Source organism: Equus przewalskii, chromosome 5 (assembly GCF_037783145.1).
Source record: "Equus przewalskii isolate Varuska chromosome 5, EquPr2, whole genome shotgun sequence".
Taxonomy (NCBI): Eukaryota; Metazoa; Chordata; class Mammalia; order Perissodactyla; family Equidae; genus Equus; species Equus przewalskii.
The window spans coordinates 11,547,652-11,575,057 of NC_091835.1; the positions used below are offsets into that span (position 1 = coordinate 11,547,652).

Genomic DNA, 27,406 nt, shown 5'->3' on the forward strand with positions numbered 1-27,406 from the left:
TGGAGCTTTGTTCTGGGATGCAGTTCATTCCTTGGAAATGGTTTGGTTCTTCTGGTCTTGTTGTCAAGCTTTATTAGGCGGAAGCCAGAGTAACATTTTAGTCTAGGGTCGGTTTTCCCCTTGAGGCAAAATCCTCCGGCGTACTCTCCCCACCACCTGGTGACTTAGGAGGTTTTCTGGCTCTGGCCTGCCCTGTGCGAGCTCCAGGGGTTGTTCATTCAATTCTTCGTGGATGCTTACAGGTAGTCTCCCCTTTAAGAACTGAACACTCAAGGGCAAATCTCTCCATGTGGCTCTTTCATCTTCCTGCCAACTCTGGCTGCCTTGGTCTCTGTGGACTCCCAGCTCCGCCTCCTCAACTCCTGCAGACCCCTGCACTCCGCCTGGGTCCCTTTCCCTGCTCCACAGCCTGGGATCTCTCCGGGCAGTAAGCCGGGCAGTCCAAGGGCTCACTTACTGTCTCTCAGGAATCGCTGGCCTTCATTGCCTGATGTCCAATGTCTTGAAAACCATTGTTTGACATGGTTCATCTGGATTTGTAGTGAAATACGCAAAGTAGGAAAATAAATGTTCCTTGGGAAGCAAGAAGTAAAGAAAACTTGTATGGATCGGCTAGAAAGGAGGATGCTGAAGTATCTCAAAGATCAGAGGGAAGTTCTTCAGAGGCTCGCTGAGCTGTGATTGTTGTCCGGCTTGCATCCTTTTCAGCTGGCTTCTCGCCAGCCCTCAGCAGGTGCTTATTTTAGGGGCAGGTCTACTTTCATTCCTCATGACAAACACTCGTGACCTGTGGAATGTAGGAAATTTCTTTTGCTACCGGATTTGGGATCAAACAGGCACATTTCCTCAGCCTCTTCACTTTTCTGTCGTAAAGAGAGAACCAGTTTGCTTCGCGTGTCTGACAAGTCTTGTAATTTGAATGCTGTAGCAGTTACCTCTCGCAAGTGCCTCTGAACACTGGGGGGCTTTTTCAGTGTTTTCTAACGCAGAATCATGTCGTGTTCCTGATTTCCTTAGAGAGAGACTATCAAGGCCAAGCCTTATGGACAAGGAGTGAAGAACTTGAGTGTAGGCTTTGAGCATATTCTCACCACACTGCATTGCTCCCATGAGGGAGGAAAAGCCTACAGGGCTTTAGCCAAACATAATTCAATTAAAGCCTTTGCTGGAGACATTTGTTCAACCGACAGTCTAGCTACAGTGTTTACAGCCATCATTCCTGTTTACTAAAGTCCGGGGAGACTGGAATACCTGCAAAGACAGCAGGTGGTATTGGAAACCACAGTCGCTGTGGGTCTGCTTGGCCCTTCCTGCTGCCCGGCTTGTTTGTGAAGCATTGGCTGTTGGCTCCTCTACTTTACTTTAGTCAAGGAGGCCGATTTCCCCACACTGACACTGGTCAGGGGCCTTAGGGAGCTGCTCACAGATTGTCACAGAGGTGTCCTGCTGTCCTGAATTTTACTGCGTATGTCAACCTTTTTTTTAATAATATAAAGTTTTTCAAGTTCCTTATAAAAGCCACAACTTGGAAGAGACTGGATGTGTCAAATGCGTTCATTTAGAGGGCATATTTTGCTGATGGCAGTTGTGTCCCTTTAAGGCCACTTGTCTGCTTTTGGATAAAATGGACAAAAGAGCCAAGTCAATACCCACGCATTGGGGTTAGTGATGTTTACACAAAACACCGTGCACAAACAGAGGCTAAGACTGAGACACAAGATGGCGAGCAACGCTCTTTTACCAACCTGATGAACCCATCATCGCTGAGGCCAGGAGTAGCAGTCAGGCTGGCTGCTTCCTACTTAGGCTACTCCTGTTAAAAGGTAAGAATGGTCATTTAACATCCCCTACATCTAGGAATCTAACCTGCTGGGATAAGATGCTGCTCAGAACAAAAGTCACATCTAAGAAATGTCTTAAGTAACCCCACACATCTCTCAATGTGTCTATCAAACGTCAAATGTGGGTGTTTATTCAGTCTTGCAACCAGTTGGACTGGTTTTTTGTGGTCCCTAAACCACGGCTATTTTAGGGGGAGGCATATGGAAGTCCACTGGAGCACTGTTTGTAACTGCAGAGTTGAAAACAACAGAATGTTCACAAATAGAGGAATAGGTGAACAAATTATGGACATCCATGCACTAGAATATTGTATCATTTACAAGAAGGTCTATAGCTACCTGACTGGAAAAACAGGTCATATTAAGTGAAAGGTATGAGATATACCATGTAAAACCAGTAAGTAGAGCATGACCCAACCACTGAGCACGTGTGCGTGGCTGACTGTCCAAACTGAGGAAAATGCCAGAAACAACACAAGAAAGATGTTGACAGTGGAGTTACTTTAGGGCATCGTGGGAGGAAGGGTAGATTAGCTTGGGAAAACCTTACTTTGTATTATTTTTTAAAATAGTTGACTTAAGATTTTTAACTTTTTGGGTTTTTCAGTATTTTTTATATTTAAAAAAAAAACCTTGCAAAAAACCTCAACATTTTACGTAAGTAGGTAAATGACACAAAACTGAGTGATCCCATGACTCCAAGTCACTCATTAGGTGTCTCAAACCCACTTATTAGCCATGCGACTTTTGGCCACATCATTAGTCTCTCTGAAGGCTGACTGTTCTCATCTTATAAATCAAGGAGAATTCCTATTCTGACTACCTCCTACGACTGTTAAACGAAAAACCAAAAATGCTGACACAGGATCACATGTGAAAATATAAACTGAAGAGCAAGGCGGGAACGTCAGGCTGTGGTAGAAGTTAGTTATCTGTAAGCTAGAACAAGAATCAACTATATCTAATTAATTTCCCCTTTAATACTAGGGCTCCCAGTTTTTACTAAGAAGGTATGTGTCTTCTCCAGCAGAGGCTTTTGGCAGTGCCCACAGACTGCCCTAGCTCCAGTTCAAATGTTTCAGCCAAGCATAAGATGATCTGGCTGTGGAGCCTCAATTCGCAAGCTGAAGGTTCATTTCTTCTAATGTACCTGATATTGTGTTTCTTCCTACTGTTTCCTGCTTCAGAGGGCAGAAACATCCACATGATGGATGCAGTTGGTCTTTCCTCTTTCACGCTGGGATATACAATTAGGTATCAGTGGGTTTTTCATTACAAGTAGTTTCTGACCATCCAAAAAATATCCAGGTGGCTGGCTGCTAACGGAACAAATGGCTCCACTCACTTCAACAATGGCTACCATATATCGAACCAGTTTAATCATAGTGCAACTAGGGGTGAATAGCTCATTAATGGTAGTGGACCATTAAGCCATCTTGAGCAGACATGCCATTTCTAAATTTCATGCTTTTATCCTATGCACCCATCTGCTGGTGATAGATGAAATTATTAAATTACTACACGTTGCATTTTTTTCTCCCACCTTTACTGAGGTATAAACTACATCTTGACTACCACCTACGTTAAGGTATGGAATATTTCCATCACCCCAGTTTCCTCTTAACCTTTTGTAGTCAATTCCCTTCCATGAGCTCCAGCCAATCTGCCTTTGACTTTTCCAGAATTTCATATAAAGGAATTAGATGTAGTCTTTTGTGTTTTCTTTCATTTAGCATAATACTTTGAGATTCAGTCATGTTGGTTTGAGTATCATCAGTTCATTCCTTTTTATAGCTGAGAAGTATTCCATAGTATGATATACTGTGATTTGTTGTAGGTACTATGAGTAAGACTGCTATGAATATTTGCATAAAAATCTTTGCACGGCCATATGGGTAGACCTCGGAGTAGAATGGCTAGATGGTAGGCGTATGTTTCATACTTTGAGAAATTGCCACACTGCTTCCCACAGTTGCTATATAATTTTACATTCCCACCAGTAGTGCGTGAAAGTCCAAGTTGCTCCAGTCTCACCAACACTTGCTATCATCAGTCTTTTCAGTTTTAGACATTTTAATTTGTATTGTGGTTTTATTTGCATTTCCCTGATGACTAATGATGTTGAGCATCTCTTCATGTGCTTATTTCTTTATCTTCTTTGGGGAAATACCTGTTCAAATCTTTTGTCCATTTTTTAAAAACTGGGTTGTCTTCTGGAGTTGTAAGAAATCTTTATGTATGCTGTATGCAAACCTTTTGACATGCATTATTTCTTATGAGCATATCTCACTTTATTTTTTAAATGTTGTAAGGATCTGCCTACAACAGAATTGGGAAGGAATACATGGAAGTCCGTGTATTCACAAATCTTGCTAAGCGGGACACTGCTGCCCTTATACACGGTAGTAATATGGTTGTTTTTTTCTCAGTAGCAGGCTTAGCAAAGGTTCCAGGAACATAATTCTTGTCTCACTATCTTTGTTAGCTGTTTCTACTGGGACTTACTTTAAAGTTTTACATTTTATTATGTTTCATATCATCTCAATAGTAATTGAGAACTTTTCTTAAACATTAGACCCAGCTCTTTTCAATAGATGGTACCTACCGGGGAAGTCTAGACTGGAGTATGAAAGTAAAGTAGAAGGCAAGATAATGCAGATTGTGAGACACTTAGCTTCAGAGGAGAGATCTAATACCTCCTGTAAAACAAGACAAACTAGCAGCTCAATGAAGTATTTAAAACCATGGTTTTTCTTACATTACTTACAGTAAAATGTATGCCCTAGGGGAAAAATAAGTTTTCGTTGTTTCCTAATGTTCATACTAACAACAGCAGTAAGAACAGATCCATTCTAGCTTTTCTAGCAGAACAGGTCTATGTTGCACGTACTGTCTCAGAGAATCACAAATAGCGTAAACCACACCTACGCACCCTCAAATATTTTGAATACCTGTGTTGTGGATTTTTCTTTCCCTTTAAGATAACTGACTTCAAAGGCTGTAACTCCTGGACCATCACTGATTCTTAAAGGTTTTCTAAAAATACTGTTATTTTATGTTTCCCAATGATGAACACACGTCAATGTAGAAAATAAAAACTAAAACCCCTTTGCTGTTTCACACTCGTGCACCCTGTGCTCTCATCAACTATCTCGTTTCATCAGTAAGGCGGAGAATGCAGGAGTCCTCGGTGCTGGTGTGATGCTCTGACGTCTGAGGAGCATCTCCGGTTTCCAGAATGGAGCCCGCACTCTGCTGTGCACTTCTCTGGCACCCCACTGGGCTTGTACCTACAGTGACGCTTCACACAGACAGCACATTCGTGTAGTGCACCGACTAGCCTAATGCAGGGAAAGAGCAGTGTCTACCCACAGAGCCAGACAGTGTTTCTCCTTTATTAAACATTAAAGCACAAATGGATGTTCCCTGCTGGGGACGACTAAAGGACACCAGGGGAGGAGAAAGCCACACCCAGGGAGAGAGCCACAAGGCAGAGCCCCATCTTCACAGAAAGGGCTCAATGTTGATTTCCAGGGAGGAGCAGGGCATGGTGAGCTCAAATTTGGTGATAACATCAGGATGAAGGACCCCGAGCTTCCCAATGCTTTGACCCCTGGCAAAGACCTCAGCACATCGCCCGGGGAAGAAAGCAGGGCCTGAAAAACAGAGGGAGAAAATCAATGTTTCTCTTGCAAAAATGTCAATAGGCATTTAACACTAAAAGCTCACGAGTCTATTTTAGAATAACATTCTTCTTTAAACCACTGGTTATAAAATGAGAGTGCTTCCTCACACTTTCTAGTTTTAAAAAGAAGGATTTGATATTACACCAAGAAACTTGCGCAAGGAAAAGTTTAGGGGCAGATATGAAAATAAGGGCCATGTGTTTTTATCACAGGGGTCCAGGCAGGAAGGATGAAGAAAGGAGGCTGAAGGAGCACAGTCATGAGAGGTCTTAGGGCAATTCGTCTGGACGTAGAACTGGTCCTAAAAAGGACAAAAGGAAAAAACGAAAAGTAAAACTGATGACCTTGCATGGAAAAAAACCTGTTTTGAAACAGGTTTTTCCATAGTAATACTTGCTGGATAAAAAGTCTGCCCTGAATTCATTTACTATTCAAAACCTCACTCCTGGCTGCCTTATTACATAGAGACACAAGCTGCAGTCATCAGCAGGCTTGTCACCAGAACTCGACGCACGTTCCTGTTGGAAAAGGAGCTTTCCAAGCAGTTCTGGAGAATCTGCTGTCAAACCACAGCAAAGGCCACCCCCCACACAGGTCCAGTTTGGTTCCTGACTCATTGCAAGACAGACAGAGTTCTCTCTTCCTTTGTGTACCAGCACACAGATAGGGCTTACCAAACCAGCAACAGCTCTTGAGGTTCAAACAGCTAAAAACAAACAAGCCACAACCCACAGGCCCACTCCACATTCACTAAATCACCCGTGCCACAGGAGTTCATCAACACTCCGCACCCGCCTGAAGTTAAAATGCTGACTCATTTCTCTCCCCACCAACTTGAAAAGGGGTCAGGCCACAGCTCCTGGCTCATTCAACCGAGGCCTGGACTGGCACGAGCTATAAAGACCCAGAGAGCTGGGCCGCAAGCTTACAGCCCGCCATTTCGGAGTGAGTGCATTATTTACGAAAGAGTAAACTGCTGAGTCTCGACTAATGGCTCCAAGGTCGACATAATGAAGAAACACAGACTGGGCGGGGCAGAGGGAACATGCCACTGTCTAGTTAGTATCAGCTATACCATTGAGACAGACAATCACATACATTTCTCCATCAGCACAGAAGGTTGTTTGTGTATCTTCCTGAAAAACATTTTTACTTCTCATTCTTAAATAATCCCAAAGCAACCTGATTGAAATATAAGGTGGCCTGTTTTTCACATCCCCACAAACTGAACAATTCTGCTTCACTATCTCTTAAAGCAAGAATTTCAATACCCTGCATTTGAAGTGCTATGTGCACTAGTCTACACTTGGGGAGAGGGGTGGGGAGGGGTTCAAAATAATACAGAAACCAAACTGGATTGATCAGGTAGAGCTTTAGTGAGAGACAGATATCACTAAATCTGATAAAGATGGCATATTTCAATTCTATCAGAACGAACACCTAACTCTGAAGACACCCCTTCCCCCTCCAAATAAAAGAAACCTTCAGATGACAAATTTGTACAAAGCGCGGATGGAGAGCGGTACAAGCGAGAATCACGGACCCGGAAGGATGCTGGGAAGTCACGTGTGCCGCCACATCTCCCGGCACCCCTCATTCAGACTCTGAGTACCCTACACTATCTGAAAAGGACGCCAGCCTATTTTCAAAAGCCATTCAGAAAGGAAATTTTCCAGACCTTCCCTGATGACCTTGCTAAGTTTAAAAATCCTCACTGTACTGAAATCCTTCCTTTTATCTATCTTCAAATTCCAATTTCATTGGATTCGTTTTAACTGAAGCATAAAACCAGACTACTTCAGAATCTAAGCCAGATGTGCTAGTTCTGACAATATTAACAAAATAAAGCCTAAGAGATAAGAACTTTGAATTTTTACTTCATAAAACAACTTTCTGAATCAGCACTTTTTAGCAACATTCAGTCATGTTCCTCTTCAGTCAGCAAGCTGTACCTCTCTCCAGAAGTTTGGCCCAAACATCGCTTTACCTCATTAACCAGCTAGGTACTCACTCAAATATATCACTAAATACAACTTTCCCTCTTTGCAAAGAAAAGCAGTGGGAACTGAAATTCATAGTATGCATTATTTAAAACAGATCCAAGTCTGAGTATTCTAAAGGATAAGAATATCACCAGCTCTCAGCCCGGCACGTGGACCCGTCCGAGTCACGGCAGCATCCTGCACTGCTCCTGGGTCAGAAGGCCTTCAGTGCGGAGGAGCTGCCTCCAAATGGAGTGGCACCAAAGCGTCCTCTGCCTCGCATCCAACTAAACCCTCCCCTTCCCACCAACGAAAACATTAATCCCAACAATAGGATTGCTGTATAGACTCCACGTTACTGAAAACTGCACACTTTAACCCTGTGATGACAATTTCAACTTTTCTTGCCATTTTTCATTTCTAACAAGGTCCGATTATAAAATAAACAGTTAGGGTTTTCCTACTGACTCCCCTGTTCAGTTAGAGCAAGGCTGATGTTCCATTCTTCACATATACAAATTGAGAGACGTGCAAAAGGGCCTTCAGGTTTATAAGGGGTACAGAGAGAACCTAAAAAAAGGTACCACTTGACTGATGTTGCATGGAAACTAGAAATACTCAAAGAAAATCTAAAATTACTAAAACACAAGCATTTTCCTCGTGCTTTTTAAAAACCTTTCTGATTCAAACCAAACTTTGCAGGCAGAAGTGAATCTCTTCAAAGAAGGGAAGACGAGAGAATAACTGCTTCACTAACAAAACAAAGGGAACACACCCATAACGCAGCCCTTAAGCCTGAGTTCAAAGATGAGAGCATCTCCGGCAGCATCGGAAGGAGGGGAGTTCAGCTGGGTAACTCAGCAGATCAATGCGATCACGATGCTCCAGCCAGGGCTGATGCAACTGAAATCACAGTCTTTCCAGAAGTAAAAGAAGTCACATCTGAGTGGAACCTAAATATGAGTCTAGGCTTGTGAAAAATCAGACCTGGATGGTGGTCAGAGGCTACTTTTCTATCATCAACAAAAAGCAAAAACATATTTCTGGCGGAAGAGCAGCCTGCTGTGTCTAGAGATGTCAAGTTACCAATTCAAGGAAAATCATGTTGTCTTGTGAATGGGAATTCTAAAGTTTAAATTCTACAGAATACATTTGCTTGCTCTTATTCATGTGTTTTAAGTCCAGAGCTCCGGGTTCACTGGTGTGCCAAGGAGCATAAACTTTCAACTTGTGCCCAAAATGCTCCCCAGCAAAAAGTCTCTCAGTGCACCTTTCCACCTAGTCCCTCACTCCGGTTACACTCTCAGCTTTGCTGGTATCCATTATGGTAAAACAGCTTCCAACCTAAAACACATTTGGGGAGAATAGAGTCCTCTGTTGAACTACATCTGGAAGCCTAGACAAAAGAAACATCAGTTCAGCACAAATAAGAATTTAATTTCCAAAACGTAGTGGGGTGTAAGTCCCTTAATTAAAGCTTTTGTAGCATCTTCTCAAGGTCTGTAATTGTCTCTCTGTGCTCAAACGGCAGGACCACTTTGAGGACCTCAGGGGTCATTCTTGGGCCGGTAATCCAGCACAGCACCCAGTCTTTAGCACATTTTCTGGCTAATTGACCTTCAAAGAGTTTGTGAGCTCCCTCGCTCGCTCGTTGCCAAACACCTTTCACAGTTTCTTTTTGCCCCCGTCTTTCTTTCAGAGTAATATTACAGGCCCAAAGTTTGGATAAGCTTTACACATGGAGTCATTCCTATAATTTCCAGAAGCATCGGAAGAAGCAGCTTAAGGCAGTAACTGAGCAGACCCTTCATCTGAAAGCGCCACCGTGTTATCAAGCATGAGGCTCTTAATTCCCTCATTGTGAACCCCCGCCATCGGTTATATTCACCTAATTCATTCGGTGCTTTATTTAGCCCATCTCTAAAAATCATCTACTCATACAATTTTATTTTTCCCTTTCTTCACATTACTAAATACATGCTTTGGAGTTCAAACCCAGATACTGTAACTATTTGCAATCTGGTACTTTACCACCCAAATTTTCTACCATAAAAAGGTAAGACCAAAATAAAAAGGAAGGCAGGGAACACTGGAAAAGGAATGTCCATATATCACAGCAAATAACAGAAACTATCATCATGAGCTTACGTACAAATAACCATACATACATAGGTCTCCAAATTCAAGGACAAAATACAAAATGCAGAATTATACACATATAGTAAGCCATTAGGGCCAACTGAGTATTTCAAATCTGTTCTAAATGACTGGTTATATAATGTGGGGCAGAGGGTAGGAATAATCATTCTAGGACTGGCACCTACCTTTTCCTTCCCTAAGTGCCTGATTCTAAATACAATTAGATATATAGAAAATCATCTATTCCGTGGTCCAACAACCCATCCTAGGAAGTAACACAAAGGAAAACACAAATCCCCAGTGTTCCATTCTGGAGTGAAACTGACAAGAGTGGATGACAGGCAGAGTGGAATGCGGCTGAAACCATAATTTTCTATGTACAACTTTCTCCTGGTTTCCCACCAGTTTTCTGAGAATGTAGTAACCATAACTAACTCTGCTGCCAGCACATCAACCTCACTTTCCTTTTCTAAATAATGTTAATCTAAAGGAAGAGAAAAGACAGGGCCTATTTTTAAAAACTGAACACACACACCACACATGTGAGCATGGTATCATTCTTAAGGGTAATTGTTCTCAAAGTTTTAGAAGCAGGAGTTATTTGACGGCACCCATGGAATTATCCAAAGAGGGGGAAACCCGGGGGTGGGAAAGGCACAATGTAGGTAAGACATGAACTCACAAAAAGAAAGAAAAAGGTTTAGGAACATGAGGAGGAAAACTCGGCATAACTCCAGAGAGATAAACACATGTTTTCAGAGCTCAGTACACCCTAGGGTGGGAGAAAGTATCTCTGCAAAGATCATTTAATTTGTAAGTGGAGACTGAATAATTGCTGACTGGTAATATAAAACAGCCATTTTCCCCCAGATGTACACAGTCCTTCCCCTTACATCTGAAGTGAAATATTTATATTTATGGCACCTCAAGTCTTTCAAGAGCGGGGACCTAATCCCTTGAGTTTAATGACTATCTTTCATCCCTTTCTGAAGATCAAAAGAAAGAAAACCCCTTACACAACTTTACAGTGCTAATCCCAACACACCTGCAGACGTCGTTAACTCTTCCAGCGAAGGCAACTGGCTGCGAGAGGTACTGGGGCCGGCTCCAGAGCTGGGAGAGGAGCCTGAGCCACAGCAACGGCGGAGGTCGTGGGGCCTGGCAAGTCTGTACTGCGAAGACCCACTGGATCCTGCAGAACTTTATTCCTCAAAGTAACAGCAAAGCCCAGACTGTCTGGTCTTCTAACCAATGGAGAAATGTTTTCAATAAAGAGCCTTTTTAAAATAAATCACCATAATCACCTTATAACTAAATATTTAGAATCCTAACTCCAAAATTTCCCAGTTTTACTCTGTATAGAGAAATTTGTAATTTATTTCCATGGCTAGGACTTTTTAACATTTCTTAAGATCTATTTTAAAGTCTAATCTTAACTATGTGTCTCTCATACAAACATATTTCAGAAGCTAAGGTGGTCAGGAATGTCAGAAGAACTTAAATGTGATCTAACTGCAATTTTAAATCAGTCTCAAATTAACTTGTGTAAAACCAAAAAACTCTTAACTCTAGATTAAAAAGTGCCCTCACTGTCTATTGGTTTGTTTTGAAAATTCCTATTCTAAAATAATGCCATCATCCTACATTTGTCTGACACAAATCATTTTCCCCCAAATTTTCACATTTCTTAAATATTCAGAGGACAGATTTAGAGTAACTTCAAAAACAAAGGTATGGATCATCCTGCCTTCCTGGGCCAATAAAATAGTTATTTCCTGGTCTTTCACCTAATAAAAACCTTTAAGGGGATAATTTTCTCAAACCAAACATTAGCAACTTATTACTTCCTCTGCAATTATAGTGAAATAATAACAACAACAGATTATTGTAGGGCTAATGAAGAATGGAAATGTTGAGTATGTGAGATTATTTATAGAATTGCCTATAATTTCACAGTTAACTTATTCAATTGAGACCTTTGGCCAACGTGGAGTAAACATAACTTCACACAAGTAATTATGATACATGTACTTTAGTTTCAGAATGAGATTTCAGCTGACAAGTAGGGCGTGTAGGAGAAAAAGAAAAGAAGAATGAGATTGTTAAAACATAGTATTCCACTCGTCTCCTTCCATCCCCGGTAAAGGCCGTGCCTCAGTTCCAGTGCAGCCCTGGCCAAGGCCCCAGGAGAGGCAGGGTCCAGATGGAGAAAGTGAAGCACAAGGAGATTAGGGGACTTGCCCCAGGCAGGCGACAGTGTAGGCCAGAGAGCCCGCAGAGGGTGAGGACGTGCTGACACAGCACCTCCTGTGTGGCCCAGGGCACAGAAGGCCCACGGGAGAATGCTGTCACACTCTTGGTCAAGCTGTCCATTTCATGTTTGCAAACTTCTTCTGGTTTAAAATTAAATAAATAAACACAATTTAAGAGAGAGGAAAAAAAGACGGACTGGCAGTCTCTAACCTTAGGACATCCCCAGGTATGCGCCACAATATTATTAACAACATAATACTGACAAAACCAAGAGCCTTCCAGAGAAAAGAGAACTATATTTTTAAAAATTCCATATAAGGGGGCCGGTCCCGTGGCCGAGTGGTTAAGTCTGTGCGCTCTGCTGCAGGAGGCCCAGTGTTTCGTTGGTTTGAATCCTGGGCGCGGACATGGCCCAGCTCATCGAGTCTTGCTGAGGCGGCGTCCCACATGCCACAACTAGAAGGACCCACAACTATGAATATACAACTATGTACCGGGGGGCTTTGGAGAGAAAAAGGAAAAAAATAAAATCTTTAAAAAAAAAAAATCCCATATAACACAGGCACTCTTAAAGAATAAATTCCAGATTCTCGACACAGGCTAGAATGTGAGCAGATAAATAAGCACCACAGTGACACCAGCTAAAAAGGCGAAGAGAAAGAGCTGACATGTCACAACCTGTGGCGGACACTGCTTCTGAAGCATCGACGCTCCTGCAGCATCTTAAAACTGGAAATGACTGTGGAAGCGATCTTGTCATCCCTCTATGTTAGACTTGAGAAAACGGACACCAAAGAGGTTAAGAAAATGATGTAGCCAGGTGACAGCAGAGCTGAGAGAACCCCGGCCTATGACTCTACCCAATGCCACCTTTCTGAGGAGCAGACCTAAAATCCACCCTGAGCTTCTCTGGAGGGTGAGTCCCCATTCCAAAATACTCTCCAAATTCTTCCATCTGCCTCTCCCAACAATTCTGTGACACAGACAGGAGACACACTATCCTTCTCACTTTACAGATGAAGAAACTGGTGTGAAGGGATTAAGTCCTGAGTCATGTGGGCAATAGAAAGACTTGAAGCAACACCCAGTAATATTTTTACTATACCACAGCTGGTTTAACAAAATGTACTCTTTCCTATCGTTTTAATTAGCGTCTATACCATCCTGGAATTTGCTTTTGCAACTGAGTTGATATTCACATGTCTAAAGACATTTTTATCACACCCCATTGTATTTATATGTCATAGTTCGCCAAATTGTTCTTAAGTATTTTATGTTGGAGTTGTTTCCAATTATTCACTATTATAAACAGGGCTTCTATAACATATATATTACTTTGTGCTCTTTCTTGGTTTCTTTCCCTTTGTCAAAAGTAATACCACATAAGCAAAACAATATGAATGATTGTATAGCTCATTATCTATCAAAACGTTAAACAATGGACTTCTAGCAATGGTACTAGCAGCAAACCACAAACTCAGTATTATACTGATCTCATCTCATACAACACAGATTAAAACACGTTCCCTTGCATGGTACCAACTACTACCTTTTTTTTTGATTTCCACTGGTGGAAAAAAGTGCCCAAAGCAGTCTCGGAAAATAATTCCACAAGGAAATCTTTGTTCAGAGAACACAATTCATAAACAAGCTAGGAGCCTTTAGGAATTAAGAGAAGGACCAGAAACTCTTCTCTTCTGGAAGGTGAGTGCCAAAGTACAGTGGCGGAGAGAACAACATCGATAAAATATTTAACAGCTGCTGATGAGTATGAGACATCAAAACAGGTCTCAAAGTACAGACAACAGGAAGTTCTGGAGGCATTTACAGAAGGCATTTTATCTCATACTTTTGCTCAAGGGTTTACTCTTTTTGGGCCTCTGCATCACTAAGAAGAAATAATATCCTAACTACAGTCGTGTGGTTTATGTTTAAAGTAAGGCAAGTAAACAATTCCTGCCTGCTTTTGCTCACATACTGGGCATTGTTGCTGTTCCCCGTGTTTCTCCTTTCACTTCTTCCTAAACACATTCTTTCCACCTAAGGAAGGCCACCTGTGCTCGTCAGCATGCTGTGGTTTCAGACAGGGGGTGGGGTTTTCTGTTCCACTGAATTTGCCCCATCTTTTTTGTTAATACCTGAAATTTTCATAAAGGGACAAAATTTTTCTCCTTTCACAGTTTGACAGAAGGCTAAAAATGAAAGCATCTCTTAAATTCACACTGATATGCATCAACTGAAACTGAAGTCAGATCCTTTCCTGAAAAGAAAAATTTCTGAAAAGGGCAGAAGGGGAAAAATGAGAGTACTGGGTCCTGGATGAGGAGAAGCGGGACAAAGCACAGCTGAGACACATAAAGGCTGCTAGATGGGGAGAGCTAGGGGCTCTGAAGACAAGCCACACATTTGCTCTATTTGGCCCGGAATAACCCTCAGCAGGAAGATTCATTCCTAACCCACAACCCACCTGAGCCGGCAGATGCACAGGTGTTTCCAGGAGGGGGACAGGCTGCCCAAGTCACTCAAATGACTGTTAGCATTTACTTCTCAAACAGGTCAAGGTTAGGCCACAGCTATTCAACACCAATGTAAAGCAAAATAACTCATCAAGATCAAAACCACAACTAGGATCTTAATGAAGTTCAACTGCCCACCTATCATTCATATAAAAATACTGAGAATACTTTAAATGAATGTCAATCTGTGGGAGTCGTGCAATGATGCAATACAAAGAAGACTAATTTAAGCCAAAAGGCAGAAAGGAGTCTGTGAGTGAAACATAACACAGGGAGAGGAGGAGAATGATGCTGGCAGATGAAAGAAACTGGGGAAGACAGATACCTAATGGGCACTAGATTCAGTTCCAGCTTCCCCACTGCCCCCAAATCCACAGTAAAACATGCGTTTCTAATTTTAAGCAAAGCAGATTATGGATTAATTTATTTTTTAAAATCAGAGCAAGCACTAGTTATCATAGGTTTCTAGAGTCTTGCTTATTAAAAAGAAATAATGGGAAAATGTTGATCAAAATGTGATTTTTAACACCCTTCTAATTTCCTGGATAAACCATACGGACGGTAAGCTATTAGCTACTGAGCAGTGGGAGTGACTGCATCAACCCATACCTGTGGTTCAGTTAAGCACGGAGGGGGGCAAAACAGACTGTGAAAAAGGTGTTGGAACCCAATGGAATGACTTCATTATTCTAAGGGGATAAATGATAGAAGCAAAATTAGAAGGAAAAAAAAAAGCCCCCAAATACATCGCTCTACAAAAGCCCTGGGATGGGAAATCTGGTTATTTAGTTGCAAAGTGCTCTGGAAGGATGATGAATGGCACCATTTGCTCCAGCTCCAGTGTAAATGGCATCATGTGCAGAATCCTTACTTTGATACACAATGTATTCTTGAAACTGTTATAAAACATCCAACGTAGAAGTGGACTATCAGCTAAATATTTTATAAACTCCCTAGTCATGGCATGAATGTTTCCTTTCGGCATCTCTGTGCATCTTATACACACCACAGGATGAAGTCTCACCTCAGTCTCTGTATGACTTTATTTATTCTCATGCTGGGAAGGACTGCTAATGGAGTGAGAGGGGCTGGGCTGACGAAGGAGACTATCGTGCCAATCTTGATGTGTACTTGCAAACTTTTTGAAATAGTTCTCAAAAAAAAGAGTTGAACAATAGAGGTCGTCTTCTCTTAAAAAACAGTCTACAGCAAGCTGCATCTTTGTAACTCTATGGATCTGTGAATTTTGCTGAGACCATTTTTTTATTCCAATTCTCACCTAGTTTCAAATATTCCATGTTTTCTCCTGAACTTGTTCAATCTGACTGAAGGACTTTCAAAAATCATTTCATCTTTTAAGGATATCCAAGATTATAAGATTTTAGATATCTTCTATTCCTTCATGGATTTCATAAAGCATTTACCATAAAGCATTTACTATAAGTTTAGGAAGTTAAATAGTACCAGTGAGGGAAAAAAAAAAGAGTCATAGCAATAATTGGAAACCAGTGTGTATCAAAAAATCTGCAAAGCATGTGGAAAAAGATAAAACTGGATCTATTCCTCATATGTTCGCAGGATAAATAACAGGTAAGAAATTTAAATGTAAAGTAATGGAACATTTAAGCACTAGAGGAACCACAGGGAATTTCTCTTTAATCATAGAGTGGGAGAAACTTCCCTAACTATGATCCAAAGTCCAGAAACAATAAAGAAAAAGACTAATAAATTTTACTATATAATTTTTTTAAAATCTACATGTTAAAAAACATCATAACAAGATAATTAAAAAACTTACAAAAAATAACTGGATATATATCACAAAGGATTAATATCCCTAATACATAAAAAGTTTCTAAAAATAGAGAAGAAAAAGACTGACGAACCTAAAGAAAAAATAAGCAAGACTTATGAACAGACAGTTCACAGAAAAGGACATAAAAATGCCCTGTAAACATGAAAATACGTTTGCTTGCTCATAATTAAGGGAGATCCAACTAAAACTACAGCAGACACCATTTCCCACCTGAAACACTGGCAACAACAGAGAAGTCGAACAAGCTAGTCTGTGGACGAGGTTCTGGGAAGAAGGTCCTGTCATCTGTTGTCGGTGGCTTTGTACAATGTTAGACCCACAAGACCTAGGGAATTTTGTTTAGCAGTATCAGCGGAAATATGCATTTGCCCTTTGTCCCATTAATCCCACACTTCTAGAAATCTGTCCCAAAGAAACACTGGCAAAAAAACCAAACAACATATGCACAAGGCTATTTGCTGTAGCATCATTTGTAACAGCAAAAGACTGGAAATAGCCCAAATGCCCATCAATAAGGATTTAATTGAATAAACTGTGTACCCCACACAGTGGAGTCCTCTGTGGACGTCAAAAGAGAAGAGGGAGAGCTCCACACGCTGCTGCAGGGTGACCTCCAGTCTCGACTGTTAAGTAAAAAAAGCAAGGTACAGAACAGTATGTAAAGTATCAACTCCCTGGTGGAGAAGAATATAAACGCACACACACTTATATTTAAAAACAAACTATAGAAGGATAACTGAAAACTAAGAAAAATCATAAACTATCGAGGCAGGGAGGGAATAGTGTAAGGGAACAGAGGTGGAAGCTGTAATTCTCTAAATGTACTTTATTTTGTAGGATATATCCTAAGTATAAAAAGAACTGAAGATAAAGCTTCAAGGGTTTTAATAATCAGTTAGTAATAATACTGATGTTATTATTTTGAAACTTAGATAAAGGGAGCAAGAAAATAGGTAACAATGTAAATTCATTAGGAACCAAGATTTTCTTTTGTCTTTTTTTTTTTTTAAGATTGGCACCTGAGCTAACAACTGTTGCCAATCTTCTTTATTTTCTTTTCTGCTGTTTCTCCCCAAATTCCCCCAGTATATAGCTGTATATCTTAGTTGTGGGTCCTTCTAGTTGTGGCATGTGGGATGCTGCCTCAACATGGCCTAATGAGCAGTGCCATGTCCACACCCAGGATCCGAACTGGTGAAACCCTGGGCTGCCAAAGCAGAGTGTGCGAACTTAACCACTTGGCCACAGGGCCGGCCCCTTTTTTTCTTTTTAATTTTTTTTTGGTGAGGAAGATTGGCCCTGAGCTAACATTTGTTGCCAATCTTCTTCTTTTTACTTGAAGAAAATTGTTGCTGAGCTAACATCTGTGCCAATCTTCCTCTATTTGTACGTGGGACACCGCAACAGCATGGCTTGACAAGCTATGTGTAGGTCTGTGCCCAGGATCCAAACCCACAAACTTGGGGCCACTGAAGTGGAGCACATGAACTTAACCACTACACCACCAGGCCAGCCCCAGGAATCAAGATTTTCAATGTAAAGAAAAAGAGCTATAAATATAAAGCTAAATATATTAAGTAAAAATCCTCTAATCCTGAATATAAATTGGAAATATCCATATGAACTCAATGTTTTTTCTTAAAAAGAAAAAAAATGGTTCCCCCCAGCTCTGCATACTAAAAAGCCCTAGAAACCACGACTCGCTCAGTAGCAATGAGCAACCTTAGCACCTAGATTGTGATCTCAATTTGATTTTCCTCTAAAAGGAACCAGAGCCACTTGGAGATATGGCTGATTTCAGGTCAGAGGCAGAAGCTATATAAGATGAGCCTAGAAATGTATTTCTTCCACCATCACCCACTTCCAAAAAAGCCCTACTATATACAACCCTTTCCTCTCCTTCATTTTAACAAGAATCTCCCTACCAACAAAGGCTTCTCGAGACTTAAAATAAAAGGTCTTTTGCCCTTCTCTTCCAGAACAATTCAGCCCTGAAAGGGGTAAGAAAGGCAGAAATCTCCACCGTTGGGGTCCTGGGGTGTCAGAGCCTAAGGGGGTGGGAGAGCATCCACAGGTGAGGGGACAGCTCTGACAGGGCAGTCATGGGGCAGTCAGAGTCTGAGAGTGACAGCAGGGCAGATATGCAGGGGAGAAGATGGAGTTTAGTTACAACGACGGCAATGATCAAGTAAGTGAATAACTTAGGAATAATGGGAGCTAGGTTTCTCACTGTTGGAGAAGAGAGGTACAAATATGGAATTGGAGAAAACTGGGATGAACCCTGAAGTGTTGGCTTGGAATGGAGGTATTGTTGTGGACTTAGTCTTCAAAATACAGACAGATAGAGAAACAGGTGGTGGGTGGGTGTGGGGGTGTGTGTGGGGGTGTGTGTGTGTTACAAATAGCAACTCTCACCCCTCAAAAGCAATAAACACAACTAGCATCCTAAATCTTGGCTTTTAGACACTATTCCCCACTAAAAGAAATCAGGATGGAGAAACGGGGCAATGGGAAGATAAGCCTGGAATATCTTCTTGTGCCCAAGGCAAGGGAGTGTTAATAATAATAAAGAATAATAAGAACATGTTAAAAGGACACAGAAGCCAGCTTGAAGGGAGTCCCACTGGCCAAACTGGGGACAATGTGAGCATGAGAATAAATAACGAATTAAAATACTTTGAATAAGGGGCCAGTCCAGTGGCATAGTGGTTAAGTTCACACGCTCCACTTCAGCAGCCCAGGGTTCACAGGTTCGGATCCTGGGTGCGGACCTATACACAACTCATCAAGCCATGCTGTGGCGACATGCCACATAGAAAAAATAGAGGAAGACTGACACCAGATGTTACCACAGGGCCAGTCTTCCTCACCAAAAAAAATACTTTGAATAAAACAGGAAATGATGAGTCCATACTAATATCAATCAATAAATACTCATTAGGAAAGGAACATTTACATAATTTCAAAGTTCTTCCCCACAAAATGTTTATTAATTATAATGGAGAAAGGAATATCTTTACAGTAAAGAAGCCCAGTAGATACCACTTTAATCTAGTGATTAAAGTGAACTATCAGTTAGGAGGCACATGGAAATTGTGTGCCACTTGATAGGATGCACTAAGACAGCATTTCTTCTCTAACAATCCTCCACAGATGCCTAATCTGAATCTAATAGTAAGGAAACATCAGACAACCCAAAACTGAGTGACGCACTACAAAATAACTGGCCTGTCACCTTCAAAGGTGTCAATGTCATAAAAATCAAGGAAAGATTATTCTAGAACTCTCCAGAAGGAGACTACTGAGACATGACAGATAAAGGCAACAAGTGATTCTCTGATATAAAGAATAACTGATAAAACTTGCATTAGGTATAAGGATTAGATGGGGGTTAAGATTAATATGAATGATAGTTTCCTGGTTTTGATGATCATATCGTGGTTAGGTAGGACAATGTCCTTGTTTGTAGGAAACACCAAATTATTCAGGCATAATGGGACGATTGGCAATTTACACTCAAACAGTTCAGGAAAAAGTTCTTTGTACTGCACTTGCATTTTTTTAACAAGCTTGTGACTGTTTCAAAATTTTAAAAAATTAACAAAATGGGGTTTAAGTTATAAGTTTCTTCCACTCAATTCTCAAAAAGAAAAGGCTAAAAATTATTGCCCTAGTCCTACACCTTGAAAGAAAAGGAAATACTAAACGTGAGTACGTCACAGGGAAAAAGGACATTTTGCAGACAGGTAAATTCAATAAACTTATTTGCTTAAACACATCTACTTCAAAGGAAATGAGAGCAGTTATCTGTTTTAAATTACTCCCAATTATTCTCTTAAGAACTGATTCTTTTTAAGGCCACTCCAATGGATAAGGGAAGTTGTTTCCTTCCCTAAGATCTATCCATCTATCTATCTAAACACATGCAAACATATATTTTTTTCTCTATCACTATATTTCTCACTACTTCTGGAAATGCAACACCCTACATTTATTTCATTTTGTTAATCTTACCCTGACAAAGTATTAGATATCATACATTATTTTAAATGACTAATTGTGTTGAAGAATTTTAAGAACATAAAGGACAGACTAAAAAATAAAAAAAATCACTGTCATATCATATTAACTTATATCATTAACTCTTCTTCAAATTACCAAAGAGAACTTAAGAAATATGAGCTGAATCATCAATGTTTTATCAGATTTTCCCTCTTAAGTCAGTGTTAATGACAAATAATTACTCCTAATTTTCCAGGAACCAGAAGTATAAGATGCTGTTAAGTACCTGGTGCTCCCCAGCAAGAGGAACTAGAGACCACCCAAACTCTGAAATCTGAGTGCTGATGGACGGGCAGCTGGACAGAGAGCAGCCACTCAGCCCACTCAAAACGCACCACTCCGTGATACGCTGACTCGGCAGTGCTAGAATCGCAGATGCTCAACCGTGATGCCTAAAAGCAACGCAAGTGAAAGCTGGAGAGAGACGAGTGAGCTCTAATGTAACCATCGTCACTACAGCATCCATCACCTTCCTGATTCTCTCTAAGGGTGGGTTTCAAACTTTTTTTTTTTTGAACAGAGGAACTTTTGTTCAAATCTTACTTGGAAGCATACATACAAATAGGTTTTTGTTTGTTTGTTTTATGGGAGCCCAGAAGACATTTTAAAAGCCAGACCTCTAAAACGTATTCCCTGGGAGTGGCCAATGTCTTCATCAGCTGTAAAAATGCAAACTGGAAACAAATGCCAGTGGTTAGCAACAGTACCCTTAAAGGCAACAAGATACAAGTGTATCCATGAAGCCAACACACGCGAAGGTGGCTGGAAAAAAACCACTGCGTATTGGACATGAGAGCAAGCCGTCTAAACTGTGTTCAAAGGTCAAAAGCAAAGGGATACAACAGTTCAGAGAAAGAGAAAGAGAAAATACATGAGAATGATTTTCCTAAGAGTTAATTTGAAAATAACTTAGAAGTTAGTTTAAAACTTGATTCACTGCCTTAGAGCTGGGTAGCATTCTAATACTGCAAAGGAATTCAGGCAGGAAGAAATGAAACTATAACTTAGAAGTTAGGACTGGTTTCATCTTTGAGAAAGAAAACCCCAAAAATTAATGGCTTAAACAAGACAGTTTCTCTCTCCCTCACGTCAGAGTAAGTGCTCCAGGGAAAGGCGGCCTTTACTCTGAGCGGCCACGTGCACAGCACTGCTCCGTTTACCAGCACTGCCTAGGGATCTATTCCATGTCCCTCCGTCCATCCATCCTTTTAGCCCTCTGGATTACGGCTGGACTGGCCAGTGGGAGGGCTGGTGTCTGGTCCGGCAGAGCACATCGTCCTCCAGGAGCCGACAGGACAGCCGTTCCTCACCAACGTGCCCACACCAGGGGGCTGCCCGAGTTGGACCAAAGTGTAAAACTGCTACCACCTACGGAAAGCAAAACCGTCTCACATATGGAAGATCAAACTGAGCAGTGCAAATCATACCAAAATCCTCTGACCTTTCAGGATCTGAGACCTTGAAACCAGCTACACATGAACTTTTGCCTCTCTTTGCATTTGGGCCATGGCCTTTTCTATAGAATAGTGGCAGCCAAGGTCTAGTTTGGAAGCAGAAAAAAAAGAGTAGGTAGTAAATGAAGATAGCTTTCTCTCTCTTCTTTTGTCCAGCACACAGAGTTGAACTTAACTCCAAAGTACGCATAAAGTTACAGCACGCGTTCTCAACAGTAAACTGGCTCTCGGGGGCGAGGAGGCACGTATGAAAAATCTTACAGGTTACAATGGTTTGTAGCCCCGCAGAGCTGAACTCTACTTGACAAGATCTTACTGCTTAGGACTCAGTTCCTCTCACTGGGCTGTCTGGGGCATCACGGGAGCAGCACGGAAACGGAAAACAGCAAATGTATGCAATATACAAGATCAGCGCTACACCACCAGGGCAATCGATGGCTGCGATCCTGTGACTGGGAGACTTTCTAGCAATGGCGAAGTCATGTTGAGAGGTGACCTGCACGTGCCCCAGGGCTGCCTTGTGGGTGTTGTTTATGTTTGATCCTGAGAGCTTCTGTGTGTGGCTCAGGCTTTGAGAATTAAATAAAAACACTCCCTAATTCAAACACTTACTCAACACATCGTTAATTACATCAAGCGCTGAAAAGAAAACACCGACAATATGGGACTACCAGGCAGTTAAAAGTTATTTTCTGTTATCGAGGAAAAGCTAAATTCAATAAAAATGATTTTTAAGAAATTAAATTAATTTTTCAATTATTTTACTTTTGCAGGAAAAAAGTTTTGAATAATTTTTAAAATTTTTGGTTACAGTCATTATTTAATTGCTAACTTGCATACAGAATTTGATACACAATTTATATAAGTAAATAAATAACATTAAAAGTTATTCAGCAGATATAAAGTTAAATGTTAATAGTTTTTATTTAACTTTTAACTTAAAATTTTTTAGTTATTCTCAACCCTGAATTGAGTTTTAAAAAGGTTTATAGCCATTCTTTTTATGTATAAAGCACAGCTATACATACAGTACATAATAAATATGTAGTATATCTGAGGTGGTAAAACTTCATGAAGGGACAATTAGGAGAAAAAAGTCTACAAAAGTTGCTTAGAGGGGAGATAAAAAGAAGGTTGAGAAACACTGTATTACAACAATAGCTATCACCTGGGAAACTGCACTGACCGAGTCATTTGAGTAGGAATGGAGGCATGGAGCACTCTGCTCAGTACCAAAATGTCAAGTAAGTACCAGAACATACCAAAAAAAGACAGTGATGTGAACATGAGTGGAGAGAACGCTGTCTTGTACATATAGAGAGAGGCAACGAAATAAACACGCTCAAGAACAATACAGGCTGCGTGAACGTGCTGGAACTTTCCTAAACACTGCCGCCCCTGTCACAGCGCTGCTTTGACAGCATGGTGGTGACTGCTGATGTATTTAAAACAGTTTTCAGTCTTTTAATCCCTTCAAAGAAAGCAACAAAAATTGTAGTATTTGAAAGCTTGCCTCTAACACAAAAAAGTAGACAAGCAGAGGAATAAAGACTGTTTTTTCTAGAGTAATAAGGTTAGGAAGGTTAAAAACTTCCAAATATTTTTTCTTTTAAACTTGATGCCTTTAACAGAATAATGCCTTTGTTGAAGATAACTAAATGTAGACACACCATCCAGCCCACCTTTATTCTAATCCAGAATGTTTTGTGTAAATCAAAGCATAAAGGGAACACCCTTACTTCAACAAGATGTTCAACATATATTCTTCTCATATATTTCCAAGCTCATATTACACTAAAAAGCAGTTTGAAGACCAGAGAAACATCATAATTTCACCCGTATTTTTTAGCATCTGAAATCTTTCACAGGTGTCCTGTAAGAGGAAAAAGGTCATGACCTACAGGTCAAGTCAAGGATCATTAGGTGTTACTGTAACAGAAGGTAGCTAAACTACCACTATGGGTACATATGGTACAGGATTAAATGTGCATATTATTTACAAGATTATTTTTCATTTCACAAAATGAATTCTGAGCAGCATGACAACTGGAATTGCCAAAACTAAAAGTTCTAAAACTTGTGTCTCTCTCTCAGGGATCTTGTCTCAAGTTAAACTGAAGTTTTCTGTAGAACTGTAAATGAAACTGAAATGAGTAAATTAAAGGGGAAAAAATCTACGCTCAAGTCAAGGCAGCCAATCACACACAAAGCCACTACCTTCTACAAGAAATTATTTTTGCCCAGGAACCACATAACTGTTCTAAACACAAAAATGTTGAGAATTTTCTGTGCCCAGAAGTGGTTTTTGAAAAAGATAAATGCATTTTAACATACATAATTTAGTTTGCAACAAACCACAAAAACAAAGGGGAAGAAGCCTGAAGAAAAGCATATACATATGCTGTAATAATCTGATCAAATCCTACTAAAATATTCTGAGTCGAACCCTTTGGAAACTCTCAGAATGCTCCACAGTCTGCTAAAAAGTTAAAGGTTCTTTTTTCCTTTTTTCCTACTCAACAGCTGATTTTCTTCTATCAGCAACTCAACATTCTATCTCACCTTATGGTCTTCATTGCAAGGGTGCCCGGCAAATGAACACTATGGAAGATTAAGCCACATGGCTTCTCACTCTGGCTACAGCCAGGGGCCCGAGCAGTGCTTCTGCAGACTCCACATGCTGCAGAGGGCTGCTGCCGCACAAGAAGAAATGTGACACGCCTATGTCAACAGAATTCCTTGGATCAGTGTGATGATCAATCAAGTGAGTTTCCAGATTTCTCTTACAATGGACAGGCCCAAGTTGCTCAAAGGGGAATCAAGCTCCGTTCCATTCATCTAACTCGACACAAAGCAGTGCAAAAGGAAGGCGGTGGTGTCCATTAGAAAGGACAGAGAAGTCAGGCATAACTGCCAATGACCTGACATTAGCAGGAATCTCTGATGAGCAGACTGAGCTCAATTATAACTGCGAAGCCACCAGGGACTTTTAATTATTGAAAGGTAAACCATATGCCAGAGTAACAGAAGACAAGTGAGTAATCAAGAATGGCAGGAAACGGTAGTTCTTAATCTGTTTTCACTCTACTTTTTGAAACTCTGAAGACCTTTTTTTTTTAGCAGAAAAAGCTATATGCAAAATAACAATAAATCTGAGGAAATGATGTAGCTAAACACACCCCAGCAACCAAATTCCTGTGTTTACAGATTTACTTAGGAATATGGATATATATATTATATATGTGAAATTCAAATATATATAGGAAATTTCAGATGAAGAACTAAGACCAGCTTTGATATTGACTTATTTTGACAAGCCACTTTAAGTTTTGATTTCTTTAACCATAAAAAAAAGGATAATCGTATTTGTCATTAGATAATCAAAACAGACTTAGAAATCCCTATGAGAAATGAGGAACTATTATTTATAATGACACTAATTCTTTTTGGCTTGATGGCTCTTATAGAAAGCATCCTGAGGAAAAAGATGTGGCCAATGCTGGTGATGGGGCAGTGAAAGTAAATACTCTTTTTCAAAGAAAGCCAGTTAGATATATAGCAATATGTACTGATCCAAACCACCCATATGTATAAAGAAGTTGTACAAAAGCTTCTCAAATTCATAAATCTAGCACATTTTATAGATGTAAAAACTTTAAAACATTACAATATTCTATTATGAGAGCCAAAGTAAATTCAAAAGAAAACACAAGACTGACTATGTCCTCACACTAAATCAAAAACCATAGTAACAGAGCAAAATGGCGGGGTGAGCTGACCCAGGACTCTCTCCCCTCCAAAGTACAACAAAGGATTAAAAAAAAAAAAAAAACCACCTGAATTTCAGCTAATGAACCTAATGCCAGGACTCAGAGACCTACAGTATCAAAAGACAGAAGACGGAGCCCCTACTGCCCGCCTCGCAGCAGCTGGAACCGGGTAAGAGAGAACATCGCTCCATCCCCTAGAAACTGGGATTGCCGTGCGGGTCCGGGAACGAGCGGTGGAGGGGCCGCACGACCAGGGGATCGTCTAGGACTCCTGCCGCTGGTACAGTGGAAACCGGCTGATGGGGGAAAGCTTCTGTGCGCGGGGACCCCATAAACGCAGGGCAGGAGATCAGAAAACAGAACTGATCGAATCAAGATCGGTGCTCCAGAGAAACCACCCCCACCCCCGCCCCGGCAAAGTGCACTGGGTGCCGCCATCTTGCCCAAAGGCAGAGAGCTCAGAACACGTGGCTCTCGACCCCCATCTAGTGGCGACAGCCGGTAACTGCAACCGAATTCTATCACCGTGAGAAAAAACCACTCCTCTACCATCCAGCAATTTATAAAAGCCCCAGACCAGAAGGAAAACAATAAAAACACAGAATTAAGTCCTGAGGACTTGGAATTAGGTAAACTAAATGAAAATGAGTTCAGAGCAGCTATAATCAAAAAACTCAATGAGGTAGAGAGAAAGATAGAGAAACAAGCCGAGTTCTGGAGTTACTTCACAAAAGAGATTGAAATTATAAAGAAGAATCAAACAGGATTACTAGAGATGAAAAACACAATGGACCAGATAAAACAGAATACAGATTCCCTGAATGCCCGGGTAGACTCCATAGAAGAGCAAATTAGCATAATCAAAGATAGACAGGCTGAATGGCTCCAGACAGAGGAAGAAAGAGAACTAAGGATTAAAAGGAATGAGGAAAGTATCAGAGAGATAGCAGATTCAATGAGGAGAAAGAATTTAAGGATCATAGGAATTCCCGAGAACACAGAAAAGGAAAATGGAGCAGAAAGTGTGCTTAATGAAATTATAGAAGAGAACTTCCCAAATCTAGGGATTGAGGGAGAAATGTGTGTAGAGGAAGCTTTCAGATCTCCTAGATTTGTCAATGTAAAAAGACCTACTGCAAGGCATATAGTAGTAAAATTGGCAAAAAGGAATGACAAAGAAAGAATACTCAGGGCTACACGAAATAAGAGAATTACCTACAAGGGAGCCCCTATCAGACTTTTAGGGGATTTCTCTGCAGAAACCTTACAAGCTAGGAGAGAATGGAATGACATATTCAAAGCTTTAAAAGATAAAAATCTTCAGCCAAGAATACTCTATCCAGCAAGAATATCCTTCAGATATGAGGGAGAAATTAAATCTTTTCCAGACAAACAAAAGCTAACGGACTTTGTAACCAAAAGTCCTCCACTACAAGAAATCCTCAAGAAGGCTCTCATACCTGAAAAAAGAAAAAAGGGAGAAAGGGGTCACAAACCACAGAGTAGGGAGACAGATAAATAGAAACAGAATGGGATAGCAAATATTCAACTATAGCATTAGGATAAAGGTAAGGAAACTACCAAAGCAAAGACGATCTTATCACTCTAACTACAAACTCATAACACAAGTTGGAACAAGTGAAAATAATAATTTAGGAGGGGAAGAGCAAAGGGACTAAATTAGCCTAGGCCAAATAAGTAAGAGACCACCAGAGAACAGACTATATTATACACGAGATTCTAAATGCAAACTTCAGGGTAGACACTAAACTAAACAACAGAACAGAAACACAAAACATAAATAAGCAAAAATCTAAGAAACCCAGCATAAGAAATTGCAGTATCAAATGGGTAGGATAAAGCACACAGGAAGAGAAAAGCAGGAAA

General features: G+C 40.6%; 1 protein-coding gene across 2 annotated transcripts in view; it reads right to left on the reverse strand.

The window, feature by feature from the left end:
* Window positions 1–5,216: 5,216 nt before the first annotated feature.
* FARSB (phenylalanyl-tRNA synthetase subunit beta) overlaps window positions 5,217–27,406 on the reverse strand; it is a 74,162-nt gene continuing 51,972 nt past the window's right edge. For both annotated transcript variants that reach the window (XM_008514379.2, XM_070619949.1), the window contains one exon: window positions 5,217–5,497. In XM_008514379.2, coding sequence (XP_008512601.1) covers window positions 5,346–5,497 — 152 coding nt within the window. In that variant the 3' untranslated portion in view covers window positions 5,217–5,345. The remainder of the gene's footprint in view (window positions 5,498–27,406) is intronic.